This window comes from Ascaphus truei, chromosome 8, assembly GCF_040206685.1.
Source record: "Ascaphus truei isolate aAscTru1 chromosome 8, aAscTru1.hap1, whole genome shotgun sequence".
Lineage (NCBI taxonomy): Eukaryota > Metazoa > Chordata > Amphibia > Anura > Ascaphidae > Ascaphus > Ascaphus truei.
The window spans coordinates 90,537,960-90,558,218 of NC_134490.1; the positions used below are offsets into that span (position 1 = coordinate 90,537,960).

Genomic DNA, 20,259 nt, shown 5'->3' on the forward strand with positions numbered 1-20,259 from the left:
AAACATATGTAGTGTGCACTGTTGTCACAAGTGGATGTATTTAAGGGATCTTGGCTCCTACAGATTTTCTACCTATAGCAAGTAGATACATACAGTATACAGAGCCTATCTCCAACTGTGGCTTAACAGCTTCTTTTCATGAAGATCAATGCAGAATATACCTCAGGGTGAAGCAGGAAAAGGAGACATAGTGCAGATCAATTTTGACAAAGGTGTATTAAAAGTATGTACTTCATGTACTCACATTCTTTACAATTGTAGCAGGGTAGAACTCCTCACTGTCACGCTGTGCTCACCACAAACAAGATGAGACCCTGGTACTGAGATGGGAGTAGTAACAAACACCAGCCACAGGCACGGGGGCCATGTCCGGAGTGTAGGTTTGCCTTGACAGCCGGGTCAGGGATGTAGAGATCAGAGTAGTCTTTATACTTGCTGAGTTCAACGTAGGAGATATCCGGAGCATAGAAGGTACTTTTGCCGAGGTCAGGGTTGGAGAGTGGAGAGTGGTCGAGGTACAATGCCGAGTTCAGGATTATAGATAAGTGAGGAGTCAGAGAAAGCCAAGATCAGGAGCCAGAGGTTTAAGTAGTCAAAGCAAGCAGATTCGGTGCACAGAAGATCAAACTGGAACAAAGCAACAGGACAGGGACAAGGCAGGAACAGCAAGGGTAAACACAGAGTAACAAGAATCTATGCTCAGCCAATGTGCCTATAACATTGGTGTGCATATATAGGATGGATCAGCCAACCCCCATGGGGGGTGGAGCGGGGTGCGGCCTCTGCGGTAGCTGTGATAGGTCCAGGGCTCAACGAGCAGGTGTAGCTGTTTGTGCAGCTAAAGAATTCATCTATGAGCAGGTGTAGCTGTTTGGCAGCTAGTGGATCTTGACACGGAGCTTGGGGGCGTGGCGCACGTATCACATGCAAGCTCTGTGCACGGCATTATTCGGGGGCGGAGCCAGAGTCTGCGGTGTCAGATGACGCCATTTTGGCGCGCATGCATGCTGCGCGCGTCTGGTAAGGAATGTGGTCCATAGGCAATCCGCGCGTGCACGGTGGTGCTCGAGAGGATGCGCGGAGCGGCTGTACTTCGGTAATCCTTACACTCACCAATGGGGGGATTTGGTTTAGTTCTGCAGAGGTGCGTCTGCAATGTTGGGGTTGGCAGGGTTGAGAAGCTGGACATTCTACCTGCTATGTGGAGGCATGGTGGCCATGTTGGGGTTGGCAAGGCTGGCAAGAGAGAGACAGGATATCCTGGGGAACTGGAGACCGCAAGGTCAGAACTGTCTGGGACCGCATAGGGGAAGGTAGTGTCCTGCGAGCTAGACAGGCTTCCTGGGACTAGGCCACATAATGCCCTATAGGCCCTGAGCCACACTAGTAAAGTATTATAGGGGCGGCCATACTTCAAGGATTTTCCCATTAGCTGAGCTACACTGGCGACACACTTTATTCGAGCTTGGCTAGTCCCACGAATTCGGGAATACCCGGGTGTATTGAGGTTTGTGACTGTTTTCTGCCCGAGTGCATTGAGTTATTTTCCAAGCAGGGATTGAAGCATTTTATTCCCGCTGGCTGCAATACTGCACAGTATATATATATATACTGCATTACAATTCATGAATTTATGCCATCTGGTAGACACGCGAAGCATTGCAGCCTATTAAATCCTAATCATTATCATTTAACAGATCAGCCGCCCATCAGCCAGGCATGAACCCAGGCTGGGAAGGCAAATGCAACGGGGCTTGTCAGAGGTGAGGAGCGGCGCATTCCAGGTATCTGCCAGGTACATACCGGGTATTTGCTCGAATAAAGTGTGTCGGTGCAGTAAACCAAGAGTAACCAGGAAGGTACCCATGTGTACCACCAATACACAACGTAGCGCTGCCCTCACACATACATTTGGGGATACCTTGCGGACATCTCAGTTGCCCAAGGGATAGGGTGCAATTAGGATCCTTAGGGGGTTTAACTGCTCCCTGGGATAGAAGGAAGGTATTGGGTAATATTGTATTGTGTGTGTGTGTGTGTACTGTGACATAGTCCCAGAATATTAAGCAGCTGGCTGTCTGAATTAAGACAGAAAGTGCAAAAAAGGGAAACATTATCCATTCCATAGTTTCCCATTTGCTGAGACTGTGGAATGGAAACTCCAGGCCAAAGCCAAAATTATTTAATTTTTAAGGTGCCTGTTTATTCTAAGAATTTTCTTAAAGACTGCCCATTAATCTTTCACATTTTTTCTACAAAAATGATATCCCAATTTATTCATTTTAGATTACTCACCGGTTTATAAAAAAATATGCCTTTCTAAAATGTTAAGTTTTTGTTGTACCCATATGACATGGTTTTGATCATGTATTTCAAATGAGACCTATGATCAGTGTTTCCCAAATGTTTGTGGTTCCTCAATAATTTGGGTCATGTAATTTCTTTTAGCACCCCCATAAACCTGTTTCATGTTGTTGTAATGCTAATCTCATTGCCCCAGTCTATGTCTGGATAATTAAAATCACCAATTCTAGAAACACGACCTACAATAGTTTTGTTGCCTTTTCATTTTGCAAAAGCATTTTGGCTTCCTCAATCTCACAGGTGATTTTTAGCATATCCCTAAAAAAAACATTTTCTTTGTACCTTTACCTCCACTGCTAATGTATATCCACCAGGTCTCTATATTTTCATAATTCCCTTCATAAACATCTTCCCTTATAATAGGTTTTAATCTGGTTTAACATAAACATACTCCACCACCTCTTCTATTTGCTCGACCCCTCTGATAAAGGGAATACTGCCCAATTATGTGTTTAATTCCACCATTCATCAGTAATGCCTATGTCTGAAATTATACTGCTCCATTGTAGCTAATAATTAGAGCTCCCCCATTTCATCTGTCAGGCTTCTTGTAGATACATAGTGAATAAAGGGGAAAATGCTGCACACTGTCAAAATAATAAATAAAGGATACAAATACCGGTGCTCCTGGTTCAGAATTCTCTGTGATACTCTAAAGTATAATGAAGGGTAAAGGAACAGGCATGCCATTCTGCTTTTGAGAAAGGCCAAGTATGCCCGAAGCGTCAAGTTATCTTGTTGGCAAAAAATTAATTTTGTTTAGAAATCCGTGGAGCCCTGTTCCTTTACCCTTCATCAGGCTTCTTGCAGAAGCATACAACTCAGTCAAGCCTCTGTTTCAAAGACAGACACACTACTCAGGTGTGTTAGGTAAGTAATTTACCAAACAACACCAACTGCAGTCTCAATCAGGGAAAAGAGAATAAAAAAATGTTTGCTACAGACTTCCAAATCCTACACAATCAAATTAAATTAACCCACTGTACACTCTCCAAGTTCACAAACCAATGTTAGTATACACTAGTATAGAAAGATTCACATTTTTGTTAATGCACCTGTAACAGGGGACTTATCCCTGTTCACAAATGTGCCTCTAATCCAGCAGTGTGGTGGTTAACTGCTGGTAGGCAATTAACTAACACCACCTGGCTGATTGCAGGTGGTAGAAAAAGCCTGCCTTTGAGACAGGAAGTGAGACTCCTTAGCTCACACCTCAGCTGAACTAGGAGACAGAGCAGAGATTCCTTAGTCCACAACTGGGCTGAACCAAGGAAGGACAGATGTCTTGAGCGACAAGCTGACCACAAGACAAAGGGGACAAGATTCTAAACTTGGAGCCTGATATTGCCTGTGCACACAAGGGTGCGGTTCCAAGAGAGCAGAGAAGCTTCCCCTACAGCAGCCCAGCTAACAGATAAGACTTTTCGTATAAGACTATTATCTATGTCTACTGCTGCGGCCGAGTTTATTTGAGCATTTGCCCATTCTCGGCCGCAGCAGTAACCTGGCGCGCGCCAGAGGGTGCCGGGCGCGCGCCGAAGACACGGAGGAGCGCCCTCCGATCGGGGCTTTCTCTCTCCCACTGCCGGGTCCGCCGGGTCCGCCGGGTCCCCCGGAACCCCCTGCCGCCGTCCCCCACATCGCGGGACACCAGGGCTCCCTCGGGGAGCCCTGGACGCGCGTGCAGGGGGCGCAGGCACCCGATGACGCGCGGCACGCCGAGGGAGTGCGGCTAGCATGCCGGGGCATCCCCAGGCTTGCGGAGCTAGCCGCACTCAAATAAAGTGTGCCGGTAGTGTATGTGTATTGATAAATGTCTCCATGATTTGGGGCTGGTAAATAGCTTAGCTAACCAACCCAGTCATAGAGGGCTGAGCTACATGTGTAGATAGTCTCCAAAGCAGAGATAGATAGGTTTTTTTTTGTTTGGCTTATTCTCTTATGTTGATTTTTGCTGTGTTTAAAGCGACAGGCACAATAATGCCCTGTTTTAATTTCACCTTAAAACAGTCTCCATTGTGTACCTCTGCACATGTCCTCCTACAGCACCCAAACTAGAATTAACACCCATTGACTTGAAAGGTAGTTAATACCTGCTTGGGTGTGTTAACCCATATTATAGGCTAAAGCTATTCAATTCCAGGCATTGTTGAAATCCCTGCTCTCTGATTGGATAATGTCTGGAATTTTTTAACCAATAAGTAATGACCTGGAATTTTTGGCACCCTGACAAGTTTTTCAGCCAATCAGCTTTCAGTTTTCATTCACAAAGAGTGAGATCAGCTCTTAGACAGGGGAGCTAATTGGACAGGAGGCACCAGCGAGGCACTGACTCCTCCCCCACCATGCCTGCAGAGAGCTCATCACAGAAGAGTGAGGAGAAAGGTTTGTGTGTGTGTCTTGTGTTTTGTGTGTGTAAATTGGACAAGCAGGGTGTTTTATTGGTGTGTCTTCTGTTGGTGTTTGTTTTGTGGGTGTAGAGGGAGCAGCAGAGTCTGTTTTTTTGTGTGTTTTGTGGGTGCAGAGGGGGGCTGCAGTGTGTCTTCATTGTGGGTGGAGGAGGGGTGCAGAGTGTTTTTGTGTGTGTGTGTGTGTGTGTCTGCAGTGTGTGGGTTTATAGGGGGCTGCAGTGGGTGTAGAGGGTGTGCTGCTGGTGGGTTTTATAGATGTAGAGGGGGCAGCAGTCTTTTTTGTTGTGTGTGTGTGTGCATTTTGTTTTGTGGTTATTGAGGGGGCTGCAGTGTGTGTGTGTGTGTGTGTCAGTGGGTGTAGCGGGTGGAGGAGGTCTACATAGTGTGTGTGTGTGTGGTTTTGTGGGTTTACAGGGGACTGTAGTGTGTGTTTGTGGGTGTAGATGGGGGCTACTGTGTCTTGTGGGTGTAGAGGAGGGGGGTTGCAGTGTGTACGGCGACTGCAGAATGTTTTTGTGTATATAGAGGAGAGGCTGCAGTGTGTGTGTATATAGAGGGGGGCTGTGTGTATGTACAATTTCCTTTGAACAAACTTGCTGTAAAAGCAAAAGATTATAAACAATCACACTAATAAAAATCAGTATGGCTACAAAAGTGTCTATCTTTTATATGTAATGTTTAAAAAAATAAAAAGCCTATATTTAGCCTATAATAGTAAGAATCCCCTCAGAACAGGGCATTACTGGCCAATGCCCTGATCTTAAGGGATTATTACTTAAACAGAACTTGATAAATAACTCCCTCTTATCCAAATTATAGAGATATCATCAATATACCTGAAATGTGTGCAGTTTCTGTTGCTTACGAGAGATTGTATTGCTGAATTGTTGTTTTAAGACCCATCTTGTAATTAATATCCTATTCAGACATTAGAATACATAAATTAATGCTCTATGCCCTATTAGTTAGTCATTCGTTAAAGTCTGATACAGTAGGCATTTATAACGACAAATTACATTTACTGTGTAATATATTAACATTACATTTTAATATAACTACAGTATGCTCAATTTTCCAAACAGAATTTTTATTTTTTTTATTTTTAGTTATCTTTTTATTACTATCTGACTAGAAACATTTGAAAGATGCTTAATATTAAAATTATATTATTCTGCAAATGAAACAAAGAAAAAATGTTGTAATTAATGATGATAAAAAGAACTAATTAACACTGTTTCATTCACATATTTTCCTTATATAACGTTCTATAATTATTTTAGAAAATAATTAGTATGAAAGGCATTCAATGTCATTAAAGTAACATTTCTCCCTTGATGCTTCTGAAAGAAAATAAATTATCTATAAAAAAAAAAGCAATCTTGATTATGTACAGTTTAGTGTGAATAGAACAGACTGTAATTGTACGAGATGTCTGAGTCTGTTGGTAGATTTCCATAACAAACTTCCAAACAGTACAGCTGTGTTTGTCTTCTTAAATGATCGACTTTCTGTATACAAAGTAGGATTTCTTATGCCCTGGCTATAAAGTAATTAAAATTAAAAGAGAATCCAATATATTTCAAATTGGCCACACACGTTTCCAAATACTTGCATGAAGTTAAATTTGTATGCTTACAATTTTAATTGAAAAAAAAGGACATTTTGATTTAAAATATTTTTTTTTAAATCATAATTTCAGAGGGTACTGAAACAGTGCTACACGTAGAAAGTTTTCAAGACCTCTGAATCCCTAAAAAAAACCACTGCCACTATTGAAGTTTTTTTTTAACTGTCAACATTCAATGGTCTCTCAAGTGTCAGTATAAAATAAATCCACTGAAAAAACAGTTGCTTCATGAAATCCACATTTGTTTGAGTCTGTGGGTTTCAGATAAAAGTATTTTAGGCAGTTGTTTAATTATTTCAAAGGCCCATGGGTATCTACAGAAGGAGATGTGAATTTATTTGCATTTGCATTCAAAGCTTTAGTTGTGGATAATGGATCAAATATCCGTGTGTGTGTGTGTGTGTGTGTGTGTGTGTATGTGTGTCCAAATAATGTTTATTTTCTGCACAATATTACATTTGCTAACAAAGCACAAATAGGAAAGATTCCAGATTTCGGTGCTCAGCAATGTTGGGACACAGTAATGCAATGATGTCTTTAACAGTGCTGATCATAGGTTAAAGGAACAACCCTTATCCAGCCTCTTGAGTTTGATGAATTCAATGTGCCTTAATTAAACTCCTCAGATGGGGGCGGGGGGACGTGTTTATCAGCTGTGAGAGACGCGACATTCAAACACTCTTTGACAAAGGGCCATCGCCCGAAACGCGTTAGAGAATTGACCTGCAATCTTAGCATGAGGTCAACCATGGAATAAAGTTCTTTTAAACAGATCTATTGTGTTTAGCCCCCATCCTTCTTGCTGTGCTCCGCTGTTTTCCTCTTGGAATCCTCCTACTGTTAAATTTGCTAACACTTGCAATGCCCTCCCCTTTTTCTAACACTGTAAACAAAGATTTACTTTTTTAGAATGTGAAGATACTGTAACTCTCCACATCAAACAATCAGAGTATCTGTTTCTTCTTAAAAAAAGATATTATATGCATGATAGTTTCAAGAGATGGTGTGAAAGAAGATGATAAATGGAAAGATCAGAAAATCTGTAGCAAATATGACTTACAGTAGATTAAAAAAAGGTTTCTAAAGATACAGTAGCTTTAAATGGTGCCCAATAATACTGTACTGTACAATAGATATAGAAAAGAGGAAGGGAAATGGAAAATGACTATTTTGAAATTGCCCAAAACAATTATGGATTTATTTTTTAAAGACACTAAGGTAAATACAAGTAGTACACACCCCTAATTAAGTAGATATAGGAAGTGTATTTACTAGAGTCCTATCCCTCACTTCCTAAATGGATTTCCATACCAAACAATAGAGTTCATAAAAAGCCAAAAGCACCAACCCACTGACTGGAATTTTGTCACCCCAAACAGGACTAAACCCACAACCACTGCCTTTCTAGGCCACAGGTCTAGTAGGGTGAGCTAAACCTGCTGAAGGCTAGTATGAGTGTCACATACTCCACAACGAATTTTAAACTGTCAAACAGGAAGTGGAAGTGGTCTGATTTTAAAGGAAGCCAGGGGGAGGGAGCTACTACAGGTATATGCACTCATTTTTGTGCTACATGAAGGATATGCACAAAATGGCTACTTTATAACAGAACAGGGACACAAATATTCACTGTGTCACCTGCCAGAATGCCAGACATATACGCAATTGAAATACTGTATTTTACAATAAATACAACTCTACAAACTGCAGGAAGTGATTCCACTTGCTTCACATAGCACTGAAAGTGCTATTGGGTTGACAAGTGTAAAGCACCTAAAGAATGGGGCATGGTGAAACCCATACAATCTCTGTTTTTTCATAACAGTGTGAGCTAAACCAGCTGATGTGTTGCAGTGCACATTGTCTACTAAGAGCAAACCTCCAAGGGATATCTATTTTGTTGATTGTATTTGTAATCTTGAAAGCAATTCAAGCATAATGTAACAATGTACTGAGGGCTATGAGTTACTGAGGACAGGTGACATTAAATACAAGCTGAACAGAACATGGGCAACCTCACTCTCCTGGGTTAGAATAAAATGGGTGCCACCTCTGCTGATCTAGGGATTACACAGTTATAACTGCGATTTGACTAGCAAGCACTATTATTATTTGTAGATGAATAGTCCTGGATGTTATACTCTATATTTTCATCTTATTAGACCAGATCTGTGCAATCTTGTTTATATAGATTGTACAGGAGGCATTCAATCCCTTCTACTGTATGTACCTATCTATTTAAGAGGATAGGGTTTCAGTTTCTCCAAGGTATTATTGGAAGGGCCAACTTTATCCCCCTCCCCCATATCCACTTCACTACCTGCTTCATTTTCCCCTTCAGCACCACCCCAGTATCTTGAATAGGGGTAATCCCATGGCATTTCCTTCCACAGATGGATGCTCCTGGGGCAATATAGTTACCCCACGAAAGCAGCTGGTAAGTGGCAGTGAAGGGATAACCACAGGGCAGTCCCTAAATGTTACCTCATCAGAGGCAGCAACCACCCATTTAGCAGTAGTAGTGTTGGGGACCCCCTTATAGTCCAGGTGCAGGCTTGGATGCCTTGCTGCCGTAGCCTGCTGCTTATTCCCTGAACCTTGGGAGCCCCCCTCATTCCCCTGCTCTATCTCCAGACCCTCATTCACTATAACCCACACAGGGTTTGGAGGGAGATGTGTGTGGTCTGGCACCATTTCAGCCACAGCTGTTTAAGGTGTCTGGGTGATGTATACAGGCTAGACAATACCACCTGGTGAGGAGGCAATGTTTTGCTCTTCTTTTTTGCTTCGGAGAGAGGTGTCCCATATATAATCACCTCCCAATCCTCAGCCATCCCCTGATTCATTTTTTGCTTCCTTTTTCTGGGGCTGGGGATGTCACTCCCAGAAGATTAAGGGTTAATTGCTGTCAACTCCACAACACTAAGTGTGCTAATAATGGAGGTATGTTGTGTTTTATGCACAGCAGTTAGTTTGGGGGATAAAGTGGCATTTCCCCCTTCTTCCCCATAGCTGTAGCAACTGATGGTAGTGACTGGGAGAAGGGGATTTGGGGGCTGCCTTGGTGGTATGAGTAGCAGCCTCCTTTGAGCTCTCAGGGGGGGGGAGCTTTTTCTTTGAGGGACCCACTGTGATGGGCTCAGTGGGGCAGGGTGCTCTAGCACGAGGTACCCTGTGCTAAAGCACACGAGGCGCTAGGTGTTGGAGCCGGGGCTGATAATTTGATAGCCCCCAGGGGCAGCCCTTGCGGATGATATGCGGAATGCTTGATTCTAGTTGTCATAAAGTACTATACTTCAAAATACAAGTACTAAAGTAATGCAAAGATAAATCTTATTATTATCTAATAGGCTCAGTAAATTTACTGCATTAGAATAATTACTTACTATTCAGTTAACAAAAGTAAAAGCCATAATATAACATTATTTGTATAATAATTAATGATTAAATTGTCTTGTTGATGAAAACACAAATTGAAAAATATATAAAACCGTTAAATATAATTGACAACTTTATACATAGTAATCTAGTTATTTTCCACCAGGGTTCTGTGGGCACCCCTCAAGGGTTCCGCGGCAAACAGGGAGGGGAGAACTGGGACAACTGTCCCAACTGTCCCCGGTCCTGCGGCTCAACGGCACCCCAGTGGCGGCTCCCAGGCAGTGATGTGGTGGTGGAACCCCGACATTCACTTAAATCACTTACCTTCTACAGTCGGCACTGGAAGAAGGGGGGAGCTGTGGACCGGAGCAGCATAGCACCGGAGTAGTGGTAGCTTTGTTTAGGTGTGTGGGTGTGTGTGTAGGTGTGTATGGTGTATGTAGGAGTGTATGTAGGAGTGTGAGTGCGAGTAAGTGCAAATTAGTGTAAGTGACTGTTTGTGATGTGTGATTGGGACTGGACTAGAGATGTGCGAATGTGTTAAAGTGCGTCACAAAACTTTTCACATTTATTTTTTAAATGTCCTGTTTTTACGAAATTTTATAAAGAATTCATGCAAGAATTCAGGGAAAATAGCAGAACTCTGCATAAAGGATCGTGTGATCTGCACATTGAACTTTATTGTTAGGGGGGGGAAATGACAAACTTTACCACTTTGCAATTTTTTGTGTGAAAAACTACTACATTCTGCAAAATAATTCTCAGATCTCTAGATAATCACATCACATCTAACATCTTTGATATACAGTATGGAAGAAATTGCTCAAGAGAACATATTATTAGAATGATAAGCTCACCTCATTTACTGCTGTGTAGTAGCGTTGCTGTTGGTAACGGGGTGTATTGTCATTTCTATCTCTCACTACTATGCGCACTTCATGGTAAATGATGATGCCAACGTTTTTATTTATGCACTGTACTTGGACGACAATGGACTGGATGGATGCTGGGGGCTGCAAGAAAGACATTTTTAATTGGTAACAGAAAATAAAAATAAATGAAAACTTTTTGAAATGTATTAATTCTCTTATGTCGCACTGACAATGTTCTCAGTACCCAGTTCTTAATATTACATTTTTCAGGCACAATGAGTCCCTGTCCTATACAGTTATATCATTTTGGTACCTGAGGCACAGGGAGACAAGCTGACTTGCCCATGGAAAAAAGGAGAGCTGACACTAGGATTCAAAACACATTCCCCCGCTTCAAAGGCAGTGCCAATACCACTAAGCATCTCTATCAGAACATCATTTAATACATAACAGTGTGCGATCTAATATTCCAGTTCAGATTAGCATGATTAAAAATGATGCACAGTAAAGGAACCTAACGATACACAGTATAATCATTTAATTAAAATATAGCATCTGGAGATTGAATATTCAGGGCAGGAATGGTAAAGCTGGGGGGGGACTGATTCCTCTAGCAGCCAAGGGAATAATTCCTCCAGCACAGGTCAGGATACTCAAAGACCAAAAAAGGTTGTGGTGCCTGGAAGCCTCCATTATTATTAGGGTAGAGAGGGCAATCTGTTTCCATGACCGCAAGAACCATTTGTGTCTCTTTGGTGCTTGGGTTTGGCACATTGGATAGACAGATTGTTGGGAGTCACTGACACTGACCCGGCGGCCTTGATACACATTGGCACCATTGGCATAGTCAGTGAAAGATGCAGGGTCCTAAAAATGATTTCGGGAATCTAGGCCCAAACTTAAGGCAAGTATTTTATGAAATACTACCAGTGCCATGCGTTACCCCATGGAGGCATTAGGAGCTTAGCGAGGTTAAGGCATGGCTAAAAAAAGTGCTGTAGGAAAGACCCCCTACTTCCTGAGATACAGGCCCCGTTATTGGGTGCCGATATCTCCTGCAATGTTAAAATCCCACAGTTACGTGACCCACAGGATTTTAACATGGCGGGATACCGGCAGCCCACAACATGGCCTGAAACTCGGGAAATAAGGGGTCCCCAGACCTGAAATCAATGTGGTTTAGCTCCGGAGACCCCCTGCTACAATACTGTAATATTAAAATTACATAAAACCCCTGCAATCGCCTGTTAGAGGCGTGCAGGTAGAGTGACTGATTCAGCCTATCGCTTACTGCGCATCTCTTACAGAAGGTAGACACCGGTAGGATTAACCTGCTACTTAACAGGGGCCCCTGCTGTGTTAATCCGATAGGCTATTAGTCTGTTGCGGCAAATAAAGCGAGGATTTCGGGGAGATCTCGAAAAAGAAAATGGTTGGATAATGGCCGCTTATAACAGGGGACTTTTCCCTGTTCAGAAAACTTGCCTCTAATCCAGCAGTGTACTGGTTAATTGACCAGCACCTGGCTGATTGGAGGTTTGTTAGAGAAAAGGCTCCTCCCAAGACAGAGAGATTCTTCCTGAGCTTACACGTGAGTTGAGCTGACCCAGGAACCAGAAAGAGCAGAGATATCCTTAGTCTCACACGTGGAGCTGACCAAGGAAACACTGCACATGAACAGATGTCTTGATCTGCAAGCTGACAACAAGACAAAGGGGACAAGATTCTAAACCTGGATCCTGACATTGCCTTATCACACAAAGGTGTGGACACCAGGAGAACAGAGAAGCATCCCCCCTACAACTACAAGAGACAGATAAGACTTTTTCATATAAGACTGTTATCTATATCTCTATATATATACAGTAATGATGTCTCTATGATTTGGGCTGGTGAATCACTGGGCTAACCCCACAGTTAATGAGGACTGGACTACAAGTTTATATATACTCCAAAGTGGAGCAGATTTGGTTTGCTGGTTTTCATGTTTGCTGTGTTTAAAGTGACAGGCACAATAAAGCCTTATTTTAATTTCACCTTAAAACAGTCTCCATTGCGTACCTCTGCACATGTCCTCTTACACTGCTGCATCTGTACAAGAAGCCTGACAGATAAAATGGGGGAGCTTTAATTAATAGCTACAAGGGAACAGAATGGCATTACTGAAATGGAACTCATGACTGGGCAGTTAAATTAGAGGGTTATTCCCTTTTCCGGAGGTATTAAGCAAGTACAAGAGGTGGTGAAGTATGTTTATATGTTAAACCAGATTTAAAACCTATTATAAGTGTCACGATTCCCTCCTGCAGTATTTCCCATAGGCCTGTATGGGCGCACACAGGAGTCAAGTACAGAACCAGGACTGTTAAAAGAATTTCCCATGAGCCAAGCGGCCATTTTAGCTTAACCCCACCCAGCATGCTAATTGCTGCTTGTCAACTTCTTGTTCACAGAGCAGCAATCTGGCTATTCTTTGATCCCCTGCACTTTGTCTTTCCCTGGTTACAATTACTTTGTATCTAGTTCTGCAGACCTTACAGGTAATGTTTTATTTTTGTCTTGTTTCCCTTTGAACTTCTTGCCCCTAGCTTTTTGTCACCCCTGGCTATTATTTCATTTGCATGCAGGGCTGCACACCTAGCAGAGAACCTTGGTTTGGCTTTGTATTCTCCTTACTCGTCTTGCTCCCCCTGCTTGTTTGACCTTCTATAGCTTTTTTACAGCTCTGCAGGTTTTGAAGATTCCAATGTGTTTTCACTTCGGTGTGAACATTAAACACTAATAGTTTTTTTCACTTATTTTGGTCTCCTGTCTTTTGTGGGTTTCTATATACCTCAGAGGGCCACGTAGTCCTGATAGTAATAAGGTAAGATGTTTATGAAGGGATTGCTGAAAATGTAGAGACCTTTTGGGTACGCATTAATGGAGGTAAAAGTACAAAGAAAATGTTTGTAGGGATATGCTATAAACCACCAAATATCGGTGAGATTGAGGAAGCTAAAATTATTTTGCAAATGGAAAAGGCATCAAAACTAGGTCATGTTTGTATAATGGGTGATTTTAATTATCCAGAAATAGACTGGGGCAATGAGATTAGCATTACAACTAAACAAAATAGTCTTTTGGGTTGTGCTTAAAGACAATTACAAGACCCAAATTACTGAGGAACCCACCAGGGAAGGGGCATTATGGATCTTGTAATATCAAACATTGTAGATGTAATAACACATTTTCAAGTCCAGGAATATTTGGGAAACAGTGATCATAACATGGTCTCATTTTAAATAAATGATCAAAAAACATATCATATAACATGGGTTCAACAAATACTTGATACTAAATATTTTAGAAAGGCAGATTCTCATAAACTGAGGAATAATCTACAAGGACTCAATTGGAATAACATTTTTTGCAGAACAAAATGTGAAAGATAAATGGGCAGTCTTTAAGACATTATTAGTTACTGTTAGTATAATTATCAGTGTATACCCGTGGGTAATAAATATAAAAGAAACACGTCTAAACCAATGTGCCTAAATAAACAGCTAGGGGAAGAAATGGAAAGGAAAAGGCAGGCATTTAGATTCTTAAATTCAGAAGAAACGGAGGCATCATATCAGAATTATACGTGTAGCCAGGTCCCCCCTTGGTCCCCTTAGTTTCCTGCCCTCCTACGTCCCTCCGAGGGGACTTGCCGGTTAGTCAGGGAGGATACAGTGGTGCTGTGGGGGAGTTGCTGGCGGTGGGGTGCAGACACCCGGTGAAGTGTGGGAAGCTGCGGGTGATCAGAGGGGTGACCGGGTCACTGGAGCTCCGCAGCAGTACCAATTCATGGGCCCCACCATCTTATAAATGTCCACGCATGCGCGATTGAGTGGTGTGCATGCGCATTGAATATAGTTGCAGTGGCCATCTTAGCACAGGGCTCCGCAAAGGACTACAAGCCCCATTGTGCATAGAGGCTGCTAGATCACATGGCACAGCACAGCCAATAAGGCTTTCAAAATGAAAAACCGGGACACAATAAAAAATTATTTATAAAACAAATTACATCACGTGATGCACCCCGCTGCCATGACAACGAGACACTGACGTAAGGTGGTGACATGCTGCCATGACAATGTGGCATCACGTGATGCCTCGGCACCATAATGTGTTCCGTTGGTGGGCCCTGCAGTGTGTGTTTGTGTGTATATATATAATGAAGACATTAATTAAAATTAACAAATGAAAATTAAATAAAATAATTAATTGACAAATTAAAACTAAATAAAAAATGTAGGCATTAATTAAAATTAATGTGCAATATATGTTGAATATAGAGGCACTAACACTCTAAAAAGTGCTTTCTAATCCTAATACAATAGTGAGATAGATACAAATAAAACCAAGTGCAATAACAATGTAAAAAGTGTCACCCCCCTGCTTCTACCCTCCAGTGGGGTTGTCTTCACTCTTCCCCAATTCCCCAAAATGTAGAATAGTTTTCTCACAATGCAGGGGGAGCATGGGGGATAAAAACACACAAGAAAAACAATCTAAGTGTAGATGTAACCAATCAAAATAAATATTTCCTGGTGAATCTTGACCCCTATGTGCAGCCTACTCACAAGAAGGTAACGATAATCAAGCAGAGATATCAAAGGGTAGGCTGTGGACATCGATAGTGCAGAGCAGCTCCTTCACTTGGGGAATACGACCTCAGCAAGAAAGAAATATACGCACATAACACAGATCATATGATTCAAACAATTTATAAAACTCTTAAAAATGCACACTTACAGTGTTGCCAGAATATAAAAGCATGTAAGCTATAATAAGCTTCAAAGTGACCCCTGGGAGATATGTGCCGCCTCTCACCGCACCGATCCCAGCGGGAACTTCGGCTGGACCCCACGTTGGTATGCTGGAGACGCCGCTCCATCGCCGGTCCCTGGATGTTGGTGTCACTTCCGGTTTCGCTGCTGCGGTGTAAGCTGGGATTCCTATCTCCACAGATCATTTGATCATTGGCTCATTGTGGTTAATTAATGCCCCAAGATTGATATCCATATGTGAGAAGATTCGGATGTTTTTTTACTGGTGTTTATATGTTCTTATGGAGTAAATCATTATCCCATGTTTTGGTATTCTTCCGTTATGCTGGAGTTCAGGTGAAAGTTGAACACTTAGCATATATTATATTTTAATTGATTGTAGCATATAAGCCTTGAATAGTGAGGGGGGAGGTACACTCCTGAGGAAGCCGAATGATTGGTTGGCGAAACGCGTAGAGTGGTACTGCCCATTCGTGACGTGACTGTAAAGATAGGAATCCCAGCTTATACCACAGCAGCGAAACCGGAAGTGACGTCAACATCCGGGGACTGGCGACGGAGCGGCGTCTCCAGCATAAACGTGGGGTCCAGCCAAAGTTCCCCCCGGGATCGGTGCGGTGAGAGGCGGCACATATCTCCCAGGGGTCACTCTGAAGCTTATTATAGCTTACATGCTTTTATATTCTGGCAACACTGTAAGTGTGCATTTTTAAGAGTTTTATAAATTGTTTAAATCATATGATCTGTGTTATGTGCGTATATTTCTTTCTTGCTGAGGTCGTATTCCGCAAGTGAAGGAGCTGCTCTGCACTATCGATGTCCACAGCCTACCCTTTGATATCTCTGCTTGATTATCGTTGCCTTCTTGTGAGTAGGCTGCACATAGGGGCCAAGATTCACCAGGGAATATTTATTTTTATTGGTTACATCTACACTTATATTGTTTTTCTCGTGTGTTTTTATCCCCCATGTTCCCCCTGGATCGTGAGAAAACTATTAATTAAAATGAAGACTTTTAAAAATGTGACATTCCTGACCTTGTGTGTATATTACACTTTGCAAAATAGGGTCTCTTGCTCTCCTCGTGGCAGTCGGTGACATCACTTCCATGCATGGCCACAGCCAGCTTTCCCGGAGCCCAGCAAGAACATTTTCACTGGGGCCCCCTACCCACGTTTCGGCGGCCTTGCGAGAACCCCCCCATCTCATACACCTCCTTACTCTCACCCCACCTTACACTCCCCAGTCACCCATTCCTCCCCCCCTCTCTTTTACACCCCCACCCCCATGTATTTTTCTCCCCTCCCCACATTCTACCTCCCTCCCCAATAAGCATGCACACACAGTGACAAACACACACAGTGACAAACACACACAGCCCCTCCCCTTCTCATACTTCCCCCTCCTTTCCTCATACCTGCCCCTCATACTTCCCCCTCTTCTCCTCCCTCATACCTCCCTCAACTCTCCATATACCTCTCCTCATACCTTCTGCTCCTCATACCTCTCCCTCCCCATCCTTTCCTTATACCTACCCTCTCCCTCTTTATATCTCCCCCTCCTTATATCTCCCCCTCCTCCCCTCCTCATACCTTCCCCTCCTCCCCTCCTCATACCTTCCCCCCTCCCCTCCTCATACCTTCCCCCCCTCCCCTCCTCATACCTTCCCCCCCTCCCCTCCTCATACCTTCCCCCCCCTCCCCTCCTCATACCTTCCCCCCTCCTCATACCTTCCCCCCTCCCCTCCTCATACCTTCCCCCCTCCCCTCCTCATACCTTCCCCCCTCCCCTCCTCATACCTTGCCCCCTCCCCTCCGCATACCTTCCCCCCCCCTCCCCTCCTCATACCTTCCCCTCAGCTCCTCATATCTCCCCCTCCTCTCCTCCTATGACACATACAGACAGACAGGACACACACAGACAGACAGGACACACACAGACAGACAGGACACACACAGACAGACAGGACACACACAGACAGACAGGACACACACAGACAGACAGGACACACACAGACAGACAGGACACACACAGACAGGACACACACAGACAGACAGGACACACACAGACAGACAGCACACACAGACAGAGTCCGTGCACTGTCAGGGGTGGAGGCGTGGGGCTCCTGCTCTCCTCTCTCTGTCGTTACCGAACCCTTCCTATTCCTCCCTCTCTTGCTTTTCCCTCCTTTGAGGCTCACACTATCCAGATTTTCTCTCCTCTCCCTGTTCATGTGGCGGTCATCTATCGCCCACCTACCTCTACTCATCCCCCTTCTGCCTTTCTCTCTCACTTTGAATCCTGGCTCTCTTTCTTCCTCTCCTCAGACTCCCCTGTTCTTCTCCTTGGGGACTTCAATTGCCACATTGATGACCCCTCTCTCCCTTGGGCTTCCCGCTTTCTTTCTCTAACCTCTTCTTTTGGCCTTCAACAGTGGACTGCAGCCAGCACCCACAAGGATGGCCACTACTTAGACCTGGTTTTCACTAAAAATTTCTCTCTCTCTGATTTCTCCATTTCCCCTTTTCCTCTCTCTGACCATCACCTCATCTCATTCTCTCTATCTCGCTTCTCAACTTCTCCACCTCCATCTACACCCCTTGTTCTGCAGAAACCTGCGCTCTATTCACTTATCTGACTTTGAGTCAACTTTACGCTCCTCCCTCTCCTCTCTCAGCTCTGCTACAGACCCGACAGACAACCTGGTCAGGAACTACAACTCTGTCTTGTCCTCCTCTCTTGATCTACATGCCCCACTTTCTCTCTGCCGCACTCGCCCTTCTAACCCTAGACCCTGGCTAAATTCCCACATGCGCATGCTGTATTCCTCCACTCGTTCCTCTGAACGCCTCTGGAGGAAGTCTCACACTCTCGCAGACTTCCTTCACTACAAATTTATGCTATCATGTTTCAACTCTGCCCTCTCGTAAGCTAAACAAGCCTACTTTTCTTCACTAATCAACATGCACAAGTCTAACCCACGCCGACTGTTCTCTGTCTTTGATACTCTACTCAAACCACCCTCAGCTGTCTCTCCTTCCTCCATCTCCGCTCAGGACGTTGCTGACTATTTTAAGGAAAAGGTGGAATCCATATGTCAGAACATCCCCTCTGTTTCTTCTTCCCATCCTACACCTCTTCCTAACTCTCCTCCTGCCTTCCTTGACTCTTTTTCCACTGTCTCAGAAAAAGATGTGCCGCTGTTGATCGCCTCTTCTCCCTCTACCACTTGCCCTCTTGACCCCATTCCCTCCCATCTCCTAAAACCTATTGCTCCTACTATAATCCCTACGCTCACACACATTTTTAACTCCTCCCTCTGCTCTGGAACCTTTCCATCCTCCTTCAAACATGCAACAGTCATACCATTACTGAAAAACAGCAACCTTGACCCTACCTGTCTTTCTAACTATCGACCTGTCTCCCTCCTGCCTTTTGCCTCTAAACTCCTTGAACGTCTTGTATTCTCTCGCTTGCTCCATTTTCTCAACACCTATTCTCTCCTAGACCCTCTACAATCTGGCTTCCGCACTGCTCACTCCACGGAAACAGCCCTCACTAAAATAACTGACGACCTCCATGCTGCCAAAGACAGAGGTCATTACACTCTGCTCATATTACTCGACCTCTCTGCAGCATTTGATACTGTGGATCACCCTCTTCTCCTTCACATTCTCCACACTCTTGGTATTCGGAACAAAGCTCTATCCTGGATTTCATCCTACCTCTCCCATCGTACTTTCAGTGTCTCTTCTGCTAACACCTCCTCCTCCTCTATTGATCTCTCTGTGGGGGTACCCCAGGGCTCTGTACTGGGACCTCTTCTCTTTTCTCTGTACACACTCTCTCTAGGTGACCTAATAACATCTTTTGGGTTTAAATATCACCTCTATACTGACGACACACAAATATACTTTTCAACACCCGACCTTACACCTGCTATACAGACCAAAGTTTCTGAATGTCTCTCTGCTATATCATCCTGGATGGCCCTCCGTTGCCTTAAACTCAACATGGCTAAAACAGAGCTCATCATACTTCCTCCCAAACCTGGCCCTACTACCTCCTTCCACATTACTGTTGGAACTACGATCATTCACCCAGTAGCCCAAGCACACTGCCTAGGGGTCACACTCGACTCCTCTCTCACATTCGCCCCTCACATTCAAAACATTTCTAAAACTTGTCGCTTTTTCCTCCACAATATAACAAAGATACGCCCTTTCCTCTGTTGCTCGACTGCTAAAACTCTGACTCAGGCCCTCATTCTCTCCCGTCTTGATTACTGTAACCTCCTCCTGTCCGGCCTTCCTGCCTCTCACCTGTCTCCCCTACAATCTATCCTAAATGCTGCTGCCAGAATCACTCTACTCTTTCCTAGATCTGTCTCAGCATCTCCCCTCCTGAAATCCCTCTCCTGGCTTCCGATCAAATCCCGCATCTCACACTCCATTCTTCTCCTCACTTTTAAAGCTTTACACTCTTCTGCCCCTCCTTACATCTCAGCCCTAATTTCTCGCAATGCACCATCCCGACTCTTGCGTTCTGCTCAATCATGTCTTCTTTCTACCCCCTTTTTATCTAAAGCCCTCTCCTGCCTTAAACCTTTTTCACTGACTGCCCCACACCTCTGGAATGCCCTTCCCCTCAGTACCCGACTAACACCCTCTCTATCCACCTTTAAGACCCACCTTAAGACACACTTGCTTAAAGAAGCATACGAATAGCACTGTGAACATTCTGAACACATGATACATAAAGCTTGGCCCCCTGCAGACGCACTTACC

General features: G+C 43.8%; 1 protein-coding gene across 2 annotated transcripts in view; it reads right to left on the reverse strand.

The window, feature by feature from the left end:
- Positions 1-20,259, reverse strand: part of PCDH15 (protocadherin related 15) — a 1,763,546-nt gene that overhangs the window by 1,149,191 nt on the left and 594,096 nt on the right. For both annotated transcript variants that reach the window (XM_075612935.1, XM_075612934.1), the window contains exon 6: positions 10,641-10,796. In XM_075612935.1, coding sequence (XP_075469050.1) covers positions 10,641-10,796 — 156 coding nt within the window. The remainder of the gene's footprint in view (positions 1-10,640; positions 10,797-20,259) is intronic.